Below are 19,501 nucleotides of genomic sequence, written 5' to 3'. Positions count from 1 at the left end.
GTGTGCACCAAAGTTCTTTGGGTCTGTAATGATTTTAAGAGTGTTAACATGGTCCTGAGCCCAAAACATTTGAGAACTGCTGCCTTATGGCATGAACTTCCTCAAGGAATTTAGAGTCTGTATGTGGAGACACATGAAACAGAGAAAATACTTCACTGCATTCATTCACTCATTGGTTCATCATTGTGTGCCTGCCACGGATCAAAACATTGGGGATGGATATACAGCAGTCAAACAAAACAGCAAAATGCCCTGCCCTCCCGGAGCTTAAATTTTAATGGAGTGAGAAAAATAGATAATAAAGACATAAGTAAATATATACACAATATTTCAGAGTCATAAGTACATGGAGAAAAATAAGCAGGGAGGGAGCTGGGGACTAGCCTTGGACAAGCAGTGTGTTTAAATAGGCTGGTCAGGAAGGCCTCACTGAGGTGACACTCGGGTAAGATCTGCAGGAAGAGAAGGAGGAGGCATGTGACTATCTCAGGAAAGAATGTTCCAGGTAGGAGTAATAGCAGCATGCAAGGGCCTAGCATATTTGAGGGATAGACAGGGGGCCACTGTGCCTGGAGTGTGGAGGGAAAGGGAGAGAACAAGGGATGGAATCAGCCAGCAGGTAAGGAAGAGACCAGATATGTAGGGCCTGGTGGACCCCTTTGCATGACTTGAGCTTTAACTTAAATAGCTATCATTTATTGCAGACCTTCTGCATTCAAAGCACTATATCAGGTACTTAACCCTCTTATTCTGAAAACGGTTGTACTGTTTTTATTAAAAAATTGAATGTAAAAGATGACTAGTATGACCAGTGAACTATTCAATCAATATTAAAAAGGAAGAAAGTAAAAATTATCCCAAAGTTATTTACTTTTGAAAATAACTCTGTGAAATAAATATTCTTGGCTCCATTTAACAGAAAAGGAAACAAGCCAGAGAGGAACTAACATCCTCCAGCCAGACATGTTGCTGAGACACGAGGAGCCAGCCTTACCCACAACCTGATCGTGCTTTCCATGACTTCACTGTACTTACTTGGCAGAGGTATGGGTTTGTGATGGATTTGTCTGAAAGGAAGAATTTCAGATTAATTAAAAGGCAAAGCACAAGATGAATAAGTTTGACATTTTGCTTGCACGGAAGATGCTCTGAGCAGACGCATCATAAAGGAGTCAACACAAATGGCCAATAAAACCTATCTAAAGAGAGGAAAGGCATCAAAGCCTTCAAGGTAAGTAAAACTGTCCCCTTTGGTTTTTAAAAAGGAAGAGACTTGACTAAGGTGTTAGATTTTAGTTAAGACCAATAATTAACCCAAATATTAGGTCTTTGTGATTCTAAGCAGTTCTTCTAAAGCTTTTTTCCTATTCAACACTTTTTAAAATTTAACAAGCACTGGGTGTTATAAACAACTGATGAGCCACTGAACTCTACCTCTGATACTAATAATACACTATATGTTAGTTAATTGAATGTAAATTAGCTTAAATTAAAATTTAAAAAATTTAATTGCAATGCAATTAAATGTCAGATCTTTACAATACAAGCCAGTGTCACTGTGCAGTGTGACAATACAGGTGTTAGGGAAACTTATTTTTATTTTATTTCTTTATTTATTTGAAGATTTTATTTATTTATTTGATAGAAAGAGAGCAGGAAGTCACAAGCAGGGAGAGCGGCAGAGGGAGAAAGAGAAGCAGGTTCCCCACTGCACAGGGAGCCTGACGGGGCTCGATCCCAGGACCCTGGGTCATGACCTGAGCCGAAGGCAGTTGCTTAACCAACTGAGCCACTCAGACGCCCCCGGGGAAACTTATTTTTAAAGGAAAGTGTTCTTACTTCTGGGCAGGAGGAAACGCTGATGACTGCATGTTTTCTTGTCTGTGACTGGATGTTCGGTGGCGTTCAGCAGGTATAGGTTTTTCTGCATTAAGAAAATTCTCATATTAGGCTAGAATGAAACGTCTGTCTCCTTGTCCAAACCCAGCAACATCAACTGAGAAGACCCAGGTTTGGTCCAATGTCTTCCCATGAACATGTCTTTCACCAGGATGCTGTTTATGCACCTGTCAGTCTGGTGATGTGTCTGCATGATGAGGACCAGGACTCCTACCCAGCAGCGTTAGGCACACCTTACCACTCTGCAGCAATATCCATGGGGACCGAGCCTATGGGGTCGACCTTCAAGTGTGTGAGTACAGGTGGCAGCCAGAGACAAACCAGTTTGAACCACACCGGCGTCCCCCACACAGGTGTTACAGCACCCTGGCGTATCGTCATCAGTCATAAGTGGTGGTATAAGTAATTTTTACTGATAAAAGGTAAAATATCAGAGTTTGCAAATAATCTACTCTTTTTGAAAAACTAAGGTCATCCCTATAATTTAATCTCACTTGCATTTCATTGTGTTTTTCTGAGTGGGAGAGGAAGGGGTAGAGTTAAAACTAGTACACAGGAAAATGGGTGTAACCTGAAATGTAAGAAATTTATATTGAACAGTAAGAAATTTACTGCTGAACCACTGATAAATGTGATTATAAATTACTTTAATGCTTTATTCTTCCTCAAATTTGGTCCAGGGTGTGTTAAAATCTGGGTATGTCTATGGGTTTGTGTCCCACATGGAAGAAAGGTCTTGGTCTTCCATTACAGGAACCTAAAAGGAATAAAGCTAGTGTGAACTCAAAGATTCAAATATGGTAAGATAGACTTTGGGGGTTCTTGTAATGCAGCAAAATTCGGAAGCCTTGAATCCCTGAAGAATGTTTCAAGTCTATGGCAAGTTACTTTGAGCAATCATGTGAGATATTTTTTTCATGGTTTTACAGCTTGGTAATTTCAGAAGGAGCAACAATACACACACCTGGTTCCCACAGCCTGCTGAGTTTTGACCAACCTGCTTTGCCTCTGCGGTCCTGGGGGCTCCCTCCCTCCCTCCCTCCCTCCTTCCCTAGATGAGAAGAGGCTGTTTACCCACACTGGGTTTGGATGATGGTTGCCTCTGTTCTTGAAACAAGTCACAAAACAGATGGTATGCCAAGCTCTTGCCCTAGGAGCTGTTTGGCAACGAGGAGACCCATGCTGCATGGGGCACACCATGGGCTCCTTCTCTGCTGGTTTTCAAAGGCCCCTGAAGCCAATGGAATCTGGACAGGGTTGAGCTTACTTCCTGCAGAGGCTCACCCTAAGGCTCCACTATTCCTTGAGCCTATTCCCTGCTCAACAAGCATGGAAGACTCTAAGGAATGGAAGGACAGCAAGGCAAAAGCCTCAACGGACAGGCAGACGAAAGAAAGGAAGACAGCAGAAAGGAAGGGATACCTCAGAAATAGCCTGGAAGAAAAAAGAAGTGGGAAACACATGTAAAACAAAACAAAACAAACAAAACAAAACAAAACAAAACAAAACAAAACAAAACAAAAAACCAACCCAGTGCAGCAGTTAAAGCAGACAGGCAAGTTGTAGGACACATTCAGAGAATGTCCACCATTCATCATCGGAGAAACCAGGACATTTTATGGAGATGTGCCCACGTGAACTCAGGAAGCAGGGAGAACACTCACTCGGCTTGAACCCTGGGTAGCTCCCGTTGTGAATTAGATGGGTTCAGGACTCTAACTTCTATATCGTGTTTTAAGTGTTGAGAATATGGGTAATTCTTACTTCTTTCTGGGTTTTTTTTCCTCCCAGTATTTTTCAAATACAAGTATTTTTTTAATGGGAAAATTCTAATTAAAAGTATATGTAAGATTTTTAGGTTATGATAAGACAAAGGAAAACATTTGGAGATGTACTAAAACAGATATTTGAATTCAGAAAACATTATTTTGAACACTTAGCAAAAGAACTTGTTCGAATAAACAGATTTTTAAAAATTTCATTACCCTAACTAAGCTATTAGTTCTAGGATGCATGAATAGCTCCGACTAAGGCTTCCTCTCTGTGGCCATGGCACCATTTCTGGGAAGTTATATGTCTACGAGCAGGCAGGTTTGGAGCATGCAGACCATAGCCTTGCTCCGAAGAAACTGGCACAAAAGCTCGGGTCCTTACTACTCTTTGCAAAGTGAAGGCCATTTTGTTTAGAAAACTGAGTTTCAAATATACAACTGCCTTATAAATAGTGAAAGCAATTTAGAAATACACTTATGTACAAATGCTTAATTCAAATAATTTTAAGAGGACATACTCATCCTTTAGAATAATATAGATTTACCTTCACAAACACTTGAGGCACTTTGTGGGCAGGCAACTGGAATCTATTAAAAAAAAGGCAAGGATATTCAATACAGAGGAATGTAGAAATAAATGTCAAAGCAATATTATTAAAATAAGTATTTGGGGAGGACATTTCTTTGGTGCATAGCTATTCTTTCAATCACAAGGACAACGATAAAAAACACCAAGTTCCCAGCCCAACGTTTGCATTATGTGACAATGGACTAGAAGTGGGTCATGGAAGGATCAGTGTCATCCTGGTGTAGGGACTTCCCTGCTCTGTCAACAGGGTTGATGGATACTGTGACCCCCGTAGCTGCTGGCCGTAGGTCTGTGGCATCTGGCTTTGGTCTTAGGGCCCCACCTCAGTGTTTGCTAAGTGACTATAAATGTCAGGCTACGGAGTAGGTACCGGGTCACGGTGGGCTTCCTCAAATAGTGGGCTGGCCCAGGTTCCCCGCATTCCGGCCAGAATCGGAGCTTCGTCAGGCCTCTGTGCTAGCTCCCAGGCCAGCAGATGGAAAAGCAGGCACAGGGGCTCCCCGTGGGGAAGGCAGATGTCGGGGCAGGCAGGGAGCCTGGCTTCCACCCCGGATCTGCCACTCCCGCTCCGTGGAGCCGCGCTGGGTCACGTGAGGAGGAGCCCCTCCCAGGCGGCATCTTTGCGGGCGAACCGAGAGCGCAGAATTTCTCTTGGACAGTCTGGGCAGCAACTTTCTGCCCAGAACTGCTGCGTTCACCTTAGCTTGGAAGCGTTATCAGCTTTAAATAAGGGAATAAGCCTTGCCGGACAGATGAGACCCATTTAAATGCAAAATGAACTTACTGTCTTCAGTGGTGCGGCTGGTTTCTTCCTGGGGGATAAAAAGATGGGGCTTTGTTAAAACATCACAAGTAAAGCGGAGCGGACTACTTATCATTTTACTCTCGAATTTCAACTAGCATCATTAACGTGATAGGAGTGTGATGGGAGACTGTCCTTGAAGGGCAGAGAGGGCTGGATAGAGGGTTTAGCCGGGATCCTCCTGGCTGCACACAGGGTCCACTGACAGATGGCAAAGAGCTAACTGGGGATAAACTGGAGCGCCAGTGGCCAGGGAATCAGGAGCGCTGAACTCTCCTTCCAGTCCTGCTGCTCAGGACTCTGTGACCTCAGGCCTCTTGCTCTTGCCTGGGAGGCCTGTTGGAGCTTTGAATTTCCTTGTCTGTAAAATGAGGACTAGAGTCAGTATTTTCAAAGTGTGAGTGCAGAGCCCTCCCAGTCTCGAACGGCACCCTCAGGCTACTGCCTGGGGCCAAGGGTGGAGGTAGGAGGACAGCCTGGTAGAGGAGGTTGCCCCCAGCACCTCCCCTGCCAACTGCTGCCCTGCTCAAGTGACTTCTTCTCTACTAGACATCTGCCTAGGATTTCATCCCGAACAGAGAAATCCAAGACCAATGCAAGTGTGAGAACCACGGTGATCTGTGGTCCTGAGGGGGTTTTCTGAGCTAACGTTCTGATTTGTCTTGGTTCCGATAGAGACTGTAATCTAATATTTTAAGGGTATATGCTTCTCTTCTGTATTTATTTTAAAGCCTCTCTCTCACCTTCTCTCTCTCTTGCTTTGTTTTTGGCTGAGATGGAAGACTGGGGGAAGAACACTAACAACTCCTAAGTGCCTGGCACTGGGTTAAGCTTTTCATTTGTTATTTAAACCTCCCAGTGACCTCTTAAAATGGATATTATTGTTACATTTTAGAGATTAGGAAACTGAGGCTCAGAGAGATTAAGTAACTTGCCCAAAGTGATAAAGCAGAGCCAAGGGAGAAATTTGGGTTAATAAACCCTTGACCTTAAGAATGTCTTTGCTTTGGGGCGTCTGGGTGGCTCAGTCGGATAAGTGTCTGACTCTTGGTTTTGGCCCAGGTCATCATCTCAGAATTGTGATCTTGGCCGTGATCTCAGGGTCGTGAGATCAAGCCTTGCCTCGGGCTCCAAGCTCAGCTTGGAGTCTGCTTTAGTTTCTCTCTCTCTCTCTGCTCCTCCCCCTGAGGCACTCTCTCTCTTTCTCTCTCTAATCAATAAATCTTTTTTAAAAAAGTCTTTACTTTACACAGAAGCAGAATTAAGATTACAATCATGCAGGCCGGCTTTGCATATATGTAAGCATGCTTTTAAAATATCCTATTGAATCAATATAAAATTATGGGGTCACTGTTTGTGATATTTATTACATCTCCTAACAGTTTACAAAGCTCTTTTAAATTCAATAAGAAAGAATGACTCTCTTATTTCACCTTTGAAAGGAACCTCGGCAGTGTGGCTTGGATCAAACCATCCAGTGTATACGGTTGGGTGTTTGTTTATAGATCACTAACTACTTGAAAGAGACGTGGAGGAGTAGAAAGTGAAGATGCAACCTGCTCGTGGGTCTCAAAATTATTCAGGTGCTGGAGCTTCTGTCTGCTGGAACACAAGTCACTGAACTCAAGATTTAACTAAAAATTTAGGGGAGGAAAGACTGCTAGTCTTAATTTCAGCAGGGGACCCCCTCGTCCAACTCGGAGCATGCCACGGGGGTGGAGGAGAGCAGAGCAGGGCCTTCATTTGCACACTCTTCAGGAACACACCTATTGTGACACAAGGCACACCCGTATCTGCTGTTCTGGATGGAGGTGGCAGAAAAGCACCCGCTTCCCCCCAGGTTCTCAGGCAGGGCCTCTTCGTGGACTCCCGCGGGCCCTGCCACGACAGTGGTGGAGACCATCCGCTCACACCGCACAGCAGGTACTCACCCGGCCCTGGGCAGTGGGGACGGTGCAGCAGGAGAAGGCGACTTGGTGTCCCAGGCCCCACTGTTACGACCTGCACAAACATACACACAGGTTAGTCCCCAACTCCTGACCCTGCGGCCGATGGTCACAGTGAGGCTGGCCTTCCCGAGAAGCTCAGAAATACAGGCGCATTTTTGGTTTCTTTCAGTTAAGCACGTATCGGTGGTTACATTGATGCTATTGGGGAAAATCTGTAGGCAAAGGTGATGATATATTTAAATAATGTCAGTTTATAAGCTCGGAACGAGGATGTGAATTAGGGACTCCATCTTGACATTTCTAAATGACTTTCTCTTTTCCCCCATGGGACAAGTGCAGAGCCCCCTGATTCTGCGGGTTCGGTGAAGGGCCCACAGGGTTCCTACGGGAGGGAGCCAAGAGCACACACTTGCCTCTACGAACGCCGCACAGATGTGCGCACCAGCGGTGCCTAGAGACGGAGAGACACAGACTCCTGCTACGTGCCTACAGGCACGCTCTTGCATAATCACCCTGACTTACACTTACCTACCCTCACATCTAGCGGCTGTTCATTCACCTCGGAATTCTCAGGGCCTCTGCCCGTTGCACAGACAGGCAGACTGAGACAAATGACAAGCTACTGCCCAAATCTCATCTTCCAAAGTCACAGAAGGGACCCAGAGGGCCTTGCCCACTGTACCTCATTTCCCCCCTGGCTACCTAAGACAGAAAGCAGACAATCTTGAGGGAAGAACTGAGGACAGGAAGACCTTCCCCGCTGGGACAGAGCAGGCCGCGAGGGGGAGAGCCAGACACCAAGCCTGCTGCCCTCAGCGTCTCCTGCCTGCCTCCTCTCAGGCTGACGCTCGCCTGCCGGCACATTATGGCTCAGGGAGACAAAGGCTCTTTATTGAATTATATTGAACTGAATATATATTTTATTAAGAACCTACTACATTTCTAAGCCCACAATTCCTATTGGACCTATAGGGGATACTGTAAATATAGGTTGGACCTGCCCTCAGTATGTCTTATTTTAGTTTGCAAGATAAAGCACAAATGGGCGAGCACGGAGGGAATCCTCATTTACTAAGAATTACTGAGATCCTGGTAGGTGAAGAGCACTGTTTTAGGGGTTGTGCAAGAGATGGGGAAGCAAGATACACCTCTGCCCCTCAGAATTTATAACTCGAGGACAAGCACACACCATGCCACCTCATCTGACAGACCCCCTATCCCAAACCCAAGAAAAGGGCCTCAAGAACTATTAAGAATAGAAGTCATAAAGCTCATTCTCACGTACTTTTACTAGAGAGAGGCCTTTAGGCCTTCACTCAGAGCCCACCCACTCATCTCCTACATTCGGTTCTTACACGGGGCTAATTTCCATGAATGCTCACGAATGAGAAGAACAGCCAAGAGTGTGTGGTGTTGCCTCCCCAGCACCCCGTGAGGGAACGGCCCCTCCAAGTGACTCCCATGTAGGTGTTACCTGACCTTGATGTGACTCTGGAAAACATTTTGGAAACATTTTGAAAAAGAGATTACATTTGGAATTTTTAATATTTCACATGACAATGAACTGAAATGTCATCTGGAGTCGGAGTCCAACTGTGTTTCATCGGCTAGTGGACCAAACTGATGCTGTTCTTCAAGGCCTTAGTACCTGATTGACCCTATTAAAATACCCTTGGCGACTCATAGATTTTGATGGAAGATTTCAGGGAAGGGGGGGAAAACCACCCTTGTCTGAAAAATAAGGAAGTAGAAAGAAGGCCTAAGTCAGAATTTCCTCCCAGGGGTTTTTCCTCTTTTTTGATGCCACGGGCTCATTTGGACTGGGTACATTGTTGCTGTCATATTTACTGCCTGGCTTCTCTACTAAGCTTCCCTTCCCTTCATATCTTCAGTCAGCCCACATGTTCCTTCCCCCTTCCTTGCTCGTAAATCACTTCTGCGATCAGAGGGAGGGGCGTGCCGCCCTCCTCTGTGGTGGTCATCCAAGAGCTGGTGGAAAACCCGTGGTCTCTCATCAGGAAGATGGCGTTCTAGTTATTTCTTTGCCACCAAACTGGCTGGGTGGCCTCTTAAAAGCCACTGTTCTTCGTCACCTCTGTGAAATGGGGACACAACCACCTACCTTCCCTAGCTCAGACTTAATGTTTCAAGACTATAGGAGAACTTGGAAAATGTAAGAATTAGCCAAATATACACTAATATTGCTGGAAAGGGACTGAAGTATTTGAGGTTAAAAACATGCTAAGTGAACAGAGCCAGATGGAGGAGGCTTGATCCAGTATGCTTCCATCCACAAGAGACTTCCGGAAAAGGCGAATCTATAGCAACAGGAAGGAGAGCAGCGTCGCCTGGGGCTGGGGGCGGGAAGGACAGTCACCAGAAACCGGCAAAAAGGGTCTTTGGGAATTGGGGTGGGCACGGACATTTTCTAAAATGATTGTAGTGGTGGTGAAAAAACTCTGTAAATGTAATGATTTATAAAAAAACCTGCGTTATAAATGTAAAACGAGTGAGCTTTAGGATATGTAAATTATAACTCCTAGAGGATCTCCGTAAATGTGATTATCGCTATTTTTGTTTTAGCATCTTGCTATCAACCACCACAGTGTGTCCAGGTGCTGCGCTCTATGCCGGGTACTTTACAAATGCCACCTCTAAGCCTCACATAACACCGCGTGGAGCAAACGGAGGCTCAGAGACGTTAAGCGGCAGGGCTGTGGTTGAACAGCAAGGCTGAGTTTAAAGCCAGGTGGACAGTTTCCTCTCCAGCCAATGCCTCCTAATGTTACTCTGGGGTGTGGTTTGGCAGGTCAGATTCACTTGCTGTTCCTCCTTTATGTGGGGAAGGATTAGGGAAACAGAGGGCTTTGTGGATTCCCATCGGAAGATGGAGAATGACTCTCTTATCTGATGGGCCGGTGGCCCTCTCTGCTGCTCTGGGCCTGAAGTCAGACCCAGGGGCACAGCTGGGCTAAGACAACCTCGTCCCCTCTTCGTGACCAGGATCCTTGCTTTCTGGCAGAGCCAAATTCTTGGCTGGAATACTCCAAAGGAGAAATTGGGAATGCGATAAAGGTAGATGTATCCAAAAGCATAATAAAAGAGAAAAATCAGCTTTGTTTTAATTGTATTGAGGAAAAATGATGTTAATGTTTGCACAGCTGGTGTTTACCAAAGTTTCTCAACTAGGAAAACGACCTACTCTTCGTTTTTCCTTCTACCACATGTATTTTATGCATCATCTTCTCTTCAGTTTTACATACAATGTTGGTGAGTTTCCTTACCCTTAACAATGTCAATGTTGGCATAGTAAGCCCTTGGGACTTCACTCTCCTCTAGCTGTTCTAGAAGCTATTATTATTAGTGGGGCTTGTGCCGCAGCTGGAGCAGCTCGGGCACTGTGTGAGCTCTTACCAAATAAAGAGATATAATCTAACAGCTTCGGAACAATTTGGCTTACAGGTAAAATTCAACTTGCATATTAGCAGCGAACTGTAAATGCCCAAACTCCTCCCCTATTTTAGGAGAGAGAACACTTTCTAAATGCTACCTGCTTGGAGGAAGTTCAGAAATGCATGCCCCGTCTACCCTCTTCTGACAGAACCTACAAATGAATCAGCCAGGGCCCGCACAGCTTTCTTCCAAATCACATTTAGAGATAAATCACCAAAACACTTCAGTCTTTCAGTTTGTTTAGAACAGTGGTTCTTAACTGGGAGTATTTTGTACCCCGCACCCCGGGGGACATTTGACAATGTCCGGAGACATCGCTGCTTATTGCTATTGGGGAGGAGTTGGTACTGGCACCTAGTGGGCAGGGACAGCCAAGGGTGCTGCTAAACATTTTACAGTGCACAGGACAGCCGGGACAACAAAGAATGATCTAGCCCCAGAGGCCAGCTGTGCAGAGGTCGAGACACCCTGAGTTAGGGTAAAACTCTATGCGGAAAGGAAGACACAACTGTCCCCTGGGATGTGTCCAGGGCCCTCTGCCAGACTGGTCATGAATCAAGGCATGCAAAACAAAGGATTCCAAATAATGGCACAAAGGGCTATCACTTTAGGACTGGGATTCTATATGTTTACTCAACCTGATCCCCTCCCCTCCAAGGCACAGGCGGCATTTCTTCTCCATGTTTTCAGAGGAGGAGACAAAGAAACAGAGAGATTGCTCAGCTTGTTCAGAGCCCGGAACCCAGCCGTGTCAGAGCCAAGCCCTCTGGCTTTGGAGTCTGTGCGATCCTGAAACCGCTTCTCCGTGTGGAGCAGGAGCAGAGTGAGAGACCGCCCTGCACCTAATCCTCCGTGCAATCCTTCGGCAAGCGCCTAATGAGCCACCACGGAGCGGAAGGAAACATCCATTAGCCAGAGGCCAGGTCACGGTGCACTGCTCTGACAGAAACACTGATCGGAGGCCTTAGCACTTTCATGAGGCCTATCCAGGCACTGCCTGAAGTCTTTAAAGGCTAGTAGATGGTTATGCAAAGACATGGGCAAGTTGTCTGATTACTCCTTTTCTAAAAATCACCTCTGGAAACTGCACACTCAGAAACTCATTCTAACTGTTCAGGTTTGTCCCTTCCAAATTATCTCACCTCCTCCCTCCTCCGATACTTCCTCCCATCTGTATGCAACAATCACATGACCAGGAGATTATTTTCTTTTTCAGGTTGGGTTTCTTCTGACGCCTCTAGTATTAAAATATAGCTATGCTAGATTAATAGAAAAATCAATGAATAGTAAATCCAATGGGCTCATGCCCTCATGACAGTGCCGTGTGATTCCTTAAACACAGCCAGTACTGGGGGACTCATTCACTCTCAACCAACTGACTAAACCACCATTTCAGCACCCACTCTGATCCAGGTCCTGTCTAGGCCCTGGAAACACAGCTATGAGCAAGACATGGAGCCGAGGGTCTTATAGGAACGACAGGGAGAGATCTCAGGGGGATTAGAGATAAAGGGGCGGTGCAGGGTACTACAGGGGTGCACACCAAAGGGGTCTACCCCATGTGAGGTCAGGAAAGGCCTCCTGAGCACGTGAGATTTAAGGCGGCACATTCAAGGAGCTTGTAATGTACTTGCGGAGATTAGACTGAGACCCAGCATAATCAGAGACTAGGCATGGGCTGAGCGTAGATGGGAGGACATCAGAGCACAGAAGAGCTCTCCGCGGGCTGCAGAAACCGTAGGAGGCTCCCTAGAGGGGGGACCTCAAGCTGGGCCGTGAGGATGGGTAGGGTTTGGTGTCATGAAAGTGAGAACATAAACCAAGACCAAAAAACACAACCCATGATGAACAGGCTGTTTGGAGTAGCAGGTGTGTTTTAGGAAGAAGAGGTCCTTGTAAAGTAGAGGAAAATTTTAGAATGGAAACACCAGAGATCATTAAGCTATCATTCTAAAGGAGGGCTTAGGCCTTCATGTATGTTTAGGGAAAGGTTTTCTGTTCTGGTCATAGAAACCCTTCTCCCAAGTTATCAGGAGTCAGGTGTCACCACTCCAGCTGGGACCAAAGCAACCTTGACATGACCTTTTAGGTTGTTGTGTTGACATTTGTTCCCAGAAGTTAAGATGAGCTGATAAGGTGGCTCTGACCTCTTCTCCCCACACATAAAGAGCCTGTGGGTTTCGAGGGAGAGAATAAACAACAACTTCTGAGGAAGGTGAACAATTGCTCGAGAAATGAGTCTGTGACCTAGAAAGAAAATAATTTCCTTTCATTTTCTCTCAAGGACCATGTCCCTAGAAGCAGAGCTCAGTCTCCCAATATCTGTGTTCAGCCCTTAGTGCTGGGAGGGAAGGGAGTGTGTGCATGTGTGTGTGTGTGTGTGTGTGTGTGTGTGTGTGATAGATACGGGCCTAGTGGGGAAAGAAGAAAGGAAGGCTGGAGAGGAGGCTCCTGTCCTCTCTGTGCTGGAACAGGGTGGGGGTGGGCACCACTCAGCATCGCAGGCCTTGGCCTCGGGGCTGCCAATCTGTATGGCAGACAACCAGGAACCACTGGGTGTTCATGGTTTGGATACGAGTGACATGGTAAAAACTAACTTTGAAATGGAATAAAACTGGCATTCGGAGGGGTTCAGAAGCTCATCTTAGTGACAGAGGAGAAAGCCTAGAGGCAAGGATACGGCTAGCAGACTCTCTAAGACAGGAGATAGGAGGTGTGAAGTGACAACGTAATAGACGAGGGTGCTCACAACTAAAATGGAAGAGCAGATTCAGGAAAAGGACATAGCAGAGGCTTTGGAAAGAACACAGGCCCTCAGACATGTGGCCTGCCAGCTGACAGGCACAGAGGAATGGGGCTGCCCACGGGGAGGGAGGCCATGAATGCATTGAGCATGAGTCCGTGGGAACGTCAAGTTGTTCAGAAGAGGAATCAGGTCAAAGTTGGACACCAGAGTTATTGGCTTAGACAAGAGAAGTAAAACCAGAAGAATGGATGAACCCCAAAGACGTGAAAGATAATATTCTTGCCCGAGCACCTGCTGTGCCAGGTACTGCATGAAAGCTTTCCCATGCACAATCCAGAATTCTCCTGTCACAGGGCCGGTACTCGTATCTCCACTGACAGAGGAGAAAATCTGAAGAGTGGAGAGGCAAAGGACAGGCCCAAAATGGTATGGCTGGCAACCGGTCACACTGGGATTCCACCCAGGTCTGACTGGTTCAAATCTCAAGCTCTTAACCACCGCACTATTCCGAAAGAAGAGTGGAGGGCTGAGGACCAAATGGTACAGACACCCTCCATCAGCGCAGGGGAGAAGGAGGAGAAGCCAGCAAAGCGCCCAGTGAGATAGGAGGAAAACCAGGACTTGGCTAACAGAGGCCCAGGGGTGTGGGGGCAGGGTCCCTTCAACATAGGGGCAACCATTTATTAAGAAATTTGCCACAATTATTAAGAAATTTGGAGAGACAAGTGATTATTTCTTAATTTTTTTTAAAAATTTTATTTATTTATTCGACAGAGATAGAGACAGCCAGAGAGAGAGGGAACACAAGCAGGGGGAGTGGGAGAGGAAGAAGCAGGCTCATAGTGGAGGAGCCTGATGTGGGGCTCGATCCCATAATGCCAGGATCCGCCCTGAGCCAAAGGCAGACGCTTAACCTCTGTGCCACCCAGGCGCCCCTATTTCTTAATATTTAGTCTGAATTGTTTATCTTATTTGGAATAGGCTGAAGAACCAAGCCCCCAAACGTAACCACTTCACACACAAAAACCCAAACACCAAATCCTGCATGTACTTTACCTGAAGCTGTCCCCGGAGGAGAGGCTGGCTTTGAGGAGTTACTTGGCTTGGTGGATCTATTCACCATGGGAGCTTAAACACACAAATATGTACACGCACATAACAATCACAGATACAGTTTACCGTGGGAGAGTCACACTTAACGGAAAAAATGCATCATGGAAATGATGGGTCAGACCAGGGAATTTGTAAAGTATGGGAAACACACTTGTTAAATACGTAAGCCATGAAAGAAGCCTTCTCAGAAGAAAGGTCTTTAGAATAAAAATATGAACGATTAAAGGGATAATCAGATTATTTTATGATAGGGATTTTGTGAAAGTGAACACTGGCTTGGAATTTCATTGGCCAGACTGGTGGTCTAGAAGATGCAAGAGTTTTGTCTTCTTCATCAGGAGAAGTGTATCGGGCCAGTAGTGGAGGGACCAAATTCCCACCTCTCCCGCCACATGCAATACACACCATTTGTCTTGGATTTTATGGGTTTTGAGTGGGTAGCAATTTAATGTCTATTTATGGTTTCATGGTGTGGATGGCCGAAGAATTCAGGCGGGCCTTGAAGCTGCTTGGGGACATCTGGGGAGGCCGGGAGAGGGTTGGGCAGAACGGCAGAGTAAAAACAGAGTATGACTACTTCAGATTCCAGTGTGTGACATGAGTGACGCTGCTCTGACGAGGAGTCATTTCTACAGGATCGTGCTCTCCACAGCAGCTCGATCCAGAGTGAACATGCTGGGCTCCATTCCTGCTCTGAGGGTACGTGGCACCGGCTTTTAAAGGTCATTTGTCACTCTGTTATTGCACAGAGCGCTTACCAACAACACGTCTCCCTTCGCCTGAGGTAGCACTACATTTAGAGTCAGGACACAGAGCGTATTTCGCTCTCTCCTGTCTTCTCTCCTCTGCGGACATCATTCCCGTGCAATATTTTTGAGGCCAACACAGTGGCATGTGGCTTTGTGAGAATTAAGTTTTATGAGAATCCATCCTAAGCGAGGACACTTAAATAAGAACGTAGATGCTCTCCTACCTTGAGATGGGAGTATTAAAGCACGGGAGCGGGTGGAGGAAGGAGGGCGTGACTGAGATGGGGCTCTCACGGGCGCTCTGCTGCCCCTGCCAGGGAGGCCGAGGCTGCCACCACAGAGAGAGGCCGGGCCTGGACTTTGTGCGCCCCCTGCCGCTTGCTATCAAATAGTCCCGTGTGCCGCACCCCCCCCCCCCCCCCCACAATTTTCAGGTGCTTAAAACCACAAACTCTTGCCTTTTTCAGCTGGGAGTGAACTGTCTTCTGTAGGGTGAATGTAGTTCTCATCTTCATCGTCCACGGGGACCACGTAATCAACCTAGAAGAAGTACAGACGTGAATGAGGAGGAGGCTGTCCACTCTGGGCTTACTGTCTGGGAAGGAGTAGTTGTTCGGTTTTGTTTTAAAGATTTTATTTATTTATTAGAGAGAGAGAGAGCGAGAGAGAGCACAAGCAGGGGGAGCAGCAGGCGGAGGGAGAAGCAGACTCCCCGCTGAGCCAGGAGCCCAACGCAGGACTTGATCCCAGGACCCCGAGATCATGAGCTGAAGGTGGACGCTTAACCGACTGAGCCACCCAGGCGTCCCTTGGTGATAGAAATGAGCTTAGGAACCTGTACATTCAGGTACATGTTTTTTCTAGATGTATATTTCTCTTGGGAATATACCTCGTGGTGGAATTGCTGGGTCACCCGGTAGCTTCTGTTTAGGTTTGAGGAACAGCCAAACCGTTGTTCTGAGGTGCCTGCCCCCTCTTCCATTCCCAGAAGTAGCGTGTGAGGGCTCCAATTCCCCCACATCCTCACCGACACTGTTACTGTCTGTCTTTTTGAATGTCACTCTCCTGAGGCGGGAAGTGGTGTTTAACTGTGATTTTGATTTGCATTTCCCTGGTGGTTGACGTTGAGCACCTTTATGTTTGCTCCTTGGCCCTTTTTATATATTCTTTACATAAAAGTCTACTTGACTCCTTTGCCCATTTTTAATTGGGTTGTCTTTCTATTTTTAGGTTGGAAGAGTTCTTTAATGCTCTAGATAGAAGCCTCTTATCAGATATATAGTTTGCACAATTTTTCTCCCATTCTGTAGGTTGTCTTCTTACTTCCTTGGTGGTGTCACTTGCAGCACGAGAGTTTGACATTGTGAAGCCTGTTTTAACTATTTTTTCTGCTGTCGCTTGTGCTTTTGGTGCCTAAGACACCTCTGTCTAACGCAAGGTCATAGAGATTTATACCTTTGTTGTCTTCTAAGAATGTTATAGTTTTAGCTCTTACATTTAGGTGTCGGATCCATTTTTGGTTAGTTTTTGTCTATGGCGGGAGAGGAGTCCACCCACCTGTTTTTGCACGTGGATATATGTTTATCCTGGCACAATTTGTTTAAAAACGATTCTCTCCCCACTGAATGGTCTTGGCAACTTTGTCAATAATCAGTTGACCATAAATTAGGGGAGAAAGTGATTTTACATTGCTAGGAAGCAAAGGAGATAATCAGATCCCAAATGTGGTTTTTGCAACCCATCTTGGTGGGTAGCCCAGATGGATTCTAGAGAAACAAAAACCAAGCATTTATTGAGCACTTATTGGCAAGTGCTCATCTGAGTACTTTCCATGTGTTATTTCATTCAATCCTTACAACAACCCAATAAGGCAGGTGCCATTGTCAGCTTCACATCGAGATGAAGATACTTGAAGAACCCAAGGCACAGAGAAGTGGAGTGGCTTGCTCATGTCCTCCTAGTTAAAAAGTAGTAGAGCTGGGATTCAAGAATCAGTTCAAAGATCCATACTCTTCGCCACTACATTCTAGGACCTTCCTGCCTTGCCTCTTTCTGTCTTATCTCTACCCTTTCTTCACTTAATTGCTATTTCTCATCGCTTTCTTTCTTTCTTTCCTTTTTTTTTTTTTTAAGATTCTATTTATTTATTTGACAGAGAGAGAGACAGCCAGCGAGAGAGGAAACACAAGCAGGGGGAGTGGGAGAGGAAGAAGCAGGCTCCCAGCAGAGGAGGCTGATGTGGGGCTCCCTGGGATCACGCCCTGAGCCGAAGGCAGACGCTTAACGACTGAGCCACCCAGGTGCCCCTCTCATCTCTTTCTTTACCTCCAAACCTGGCCTCTGTGACCTTGGATAAGTTTTTCAACCCCTTTGCACCTCATCTGTACTATTTCCTTATCTGTAAAGTGGGTACTATGGATAGTACTATGAAATAGCATCCATTTCATAGGGTTTCTTGGGAGGGCTTAATGGGGTAAATACAAAGTCCTCAGAACACCGTTTGATTCCTAGCACTCGTCACGTGCCCGCCACTCATGTCCCTATAGCACAGATGCTCCTTCCGCCTAGGTTTTGCTCCCTCCCCAACTCTCTGGTTAGTCTATACCCCCATGCTTTTCCTGGAACCTATACAGCAGAGCTAAATAGTTTTAGTTATTTATGCTTGTGCTTGACTTCTTCTTTTCCTATCTAATGGTTCAGCCAGATCTTAATGTTGGCCTATTTTTTCTTTTTTAACCTCTTTCTTATCTTGACTGTCCATCTGCCCATTCCAGAATGCAGCCTCCTCCATACTTCTCCTTTCCCCACTGGTTCAGACTTGCCTGAGCCACCTCCACAAGGCTGCTATTAGCAAAACTCTGCCTCTCCCCACAGGGGTCCACTCGCAGCTATTCACGGAAGTGGAGAGCCTTATATAACGCACCATATTCATTTGTATTCCGTGTCTGAATTTATATCTTCATATAGATTTGCCAAATGCTGAAGGATTTCACAGTGAGCCGCTAACAGCCGGTCTCCACGTCCTGTCTCCAGCTCAGCTTCTTCCTGCCAACCTCTTCTCACCCCAAAAGGTCAGCATCGCCTCTCAGACAGACAGAGGACTGGCCAGCCATCCTTTCTTGTCAGCTGACTTTGACTGAAACTAGCCCTTGAGTAAAGTCATAAACGAAAACACTTACAGAAGCAGGCAGGGCACAGCTATGGGGACAAGTGTGGAGGAAGGCTGGGTGCACGCCTTCTACGAGTGCTGGGGACTATGATCAGCGCAAACAAGGGCCATGGATTCACAGCTGAGCTGCAGGGTTGCCATGAGGGTCAGCTCCTTTGAGGCCATGACTGGCTCTGTGTTGCCAAGATTTCTGTTTTCAGGAGAAACTAGAAAATGGGATTTTGTAAAAATCTAGAATCTGGTAGAAAGGAACATATGACACGCCAATCCTTCCACGTGTGAGGCACTGTATTTAGTCCAGTGTATCTGTTCTTTTACTAAACCCTTAAAATAACCTGAAGAGATTAAAAACTGAGGCTCGGAGGGGTTATCTGGTTTGCCCAAAGTCACACAGCTAGTAAGGGTCAAAGCAGGAATTTGGGCCTAAATGCTGCCTCTATCTTATTTAAAAGTTTCTCTTTTTCATCTCTTGCTGGGCTACAAATTATATTAAGGTGGAAAGGTGGGTCATTTTACAACACGTTTATACACTATAGGTTTTGTCATCTATAGGCATTCAGAAACAAGCTATTTCTGGAGACACCTGGGTGGCTTAGTTGGTCAAGCATCTGCCTTTGGCTCAGGGCATGATCTCGAGGTACTGGGATAGAGCCCCATGTCCAGCTCCCTGCTCAGTGGAGAGTCTGCTTCTCCCGCTCCCTCTGCTCCACCCGCGCCCACCCCACCCCCGTGCTCTCTCTTTCTCACATAAATAAAAAAAAAAAAATCTTTAAAAAAAAGTTATTTCTTCAAAAGCTGTGGTAAGATTATATCCAGGAATGGTTAAGTGTTGCCTTTATTGTTATTTTGCTTCTGAGATCGTTATACTTGCAGGGTTGTTGTAATGGCTGAGCTCGAGGGCTTGCCTTTGTCCTTATTTAAAATGCAAGTACCTCTGCGAGGTATTAGGTATTAGGCCTTATCAGTCATTCCTACAACAGTCTGAAGGAGTTTATCGGTTCCTTTTCAAATGGGAGCTCATCCGTAGGGAATGAGACTCATAAAACCTGGGAGCTCACAGAGCGGAGATGACGAAATAAACCCAGAGTGGAGTGCGGGACAGTGTGACAACGTGGGTCGCTGGATAGCACGGGCTGAGAGAAAAGGGAGTGAGAAGCAGGAGGTGCCAAAGGGAAATGAGGTGCCAGCTCCTCCACGGGCTGTGCAGGGCCTCCCTACCACTAGGGGTCTCCCTACGTGTCCCAGCGCACACCTCTGGAT

At 46.2% G+C, this 19,501-nt stretch overlaps 2 protein-coding genes across 5 annotated transcripts in view; one reads left to right on the top strand and one right to left on the bottom strand.

Moving 5' to 3' along the window:
- Nucleotides 1–3,692, top strand: part of ZNF518A (zinc finger protein 518A) — a 49,764-nt gene extending 46,072 nt beyond the window's left edge. The window contains exons 6-7 of the transcript XR_008957986.1: nucleotides 920–1,231; nucleotides 2,051–3,692. The gene's annotated coding sequence lies outside the window, so the exon portion shown is untranslated. The remainder of the gene's footprint in view (nucleotides 1–919; nucleotides 1,232–2,050) is intronic.
- The window catches only part of BLNK (B cell linker), a 73,648-nt gene that overhangs the window by 9,638 nt on the left and 44,509 nt on the right, over nucleotides 1–19,501 (bottom strand). For all 4 annotated transcript variants that reach the window (XM_048219051.2, XM_026493760.4, XM_048219052.2 and 1 more), the window contains 7 exons: nucleotides 15,531–15,612; nucleotides 14,267–14,338; nucleotides 6,994–7,063; nucleotides 5,045–5,072; nucleotides 4,217–4,259; nucleotides 1,840–1,924; nucleotides 1,036–1,067 (listed from right to left, as the gene is read on the bottom strand). In XM_048219051.2, the coding sequence (XP_048075008.1) occupies nucleotides 1,036–1,067; nucleotides 1,840–1,924; nucleotides 4,217–4,259; nucleotides 5,045–5,072; nucleotides 6,994–7,063; nucleotides 14,267–14,338; nucleotides 15,531–15,612 (412 nt within the window). The remainder of the gene's footprint in view (nucleotides 1–1,035; nucleotides 1,068–1,839; nucleotides 1,925–4,216; nucleotides 4,260–5,044; nucleotides 5,073–6,993; nucleotides 7,064–14,266; nucleotides 14,339–15,530; nucleotides 15,613–19,501) is intronic.

The sequence above is a fragment of the Ursus arctos genome, unplaced genomic scaffold, assembly GCF_023065955.2.
Source record: "Ursus arctos isolate Adak ecotype North America unplaced genomic scaffold, UrsArc2.0 scaffold_7, whole genome shotgun sequence".
In the NCBI taxonomy this organism is placed as follows: domain Eukaryota; kingdom Metazoa; phylum Chordata; class Mammalia; order Carnivora; family Ursidae; genus Ursus; species Ursus arctos.
This window is presented reverse-complemented; position numbering and strand designations above follow the sequence as displayed.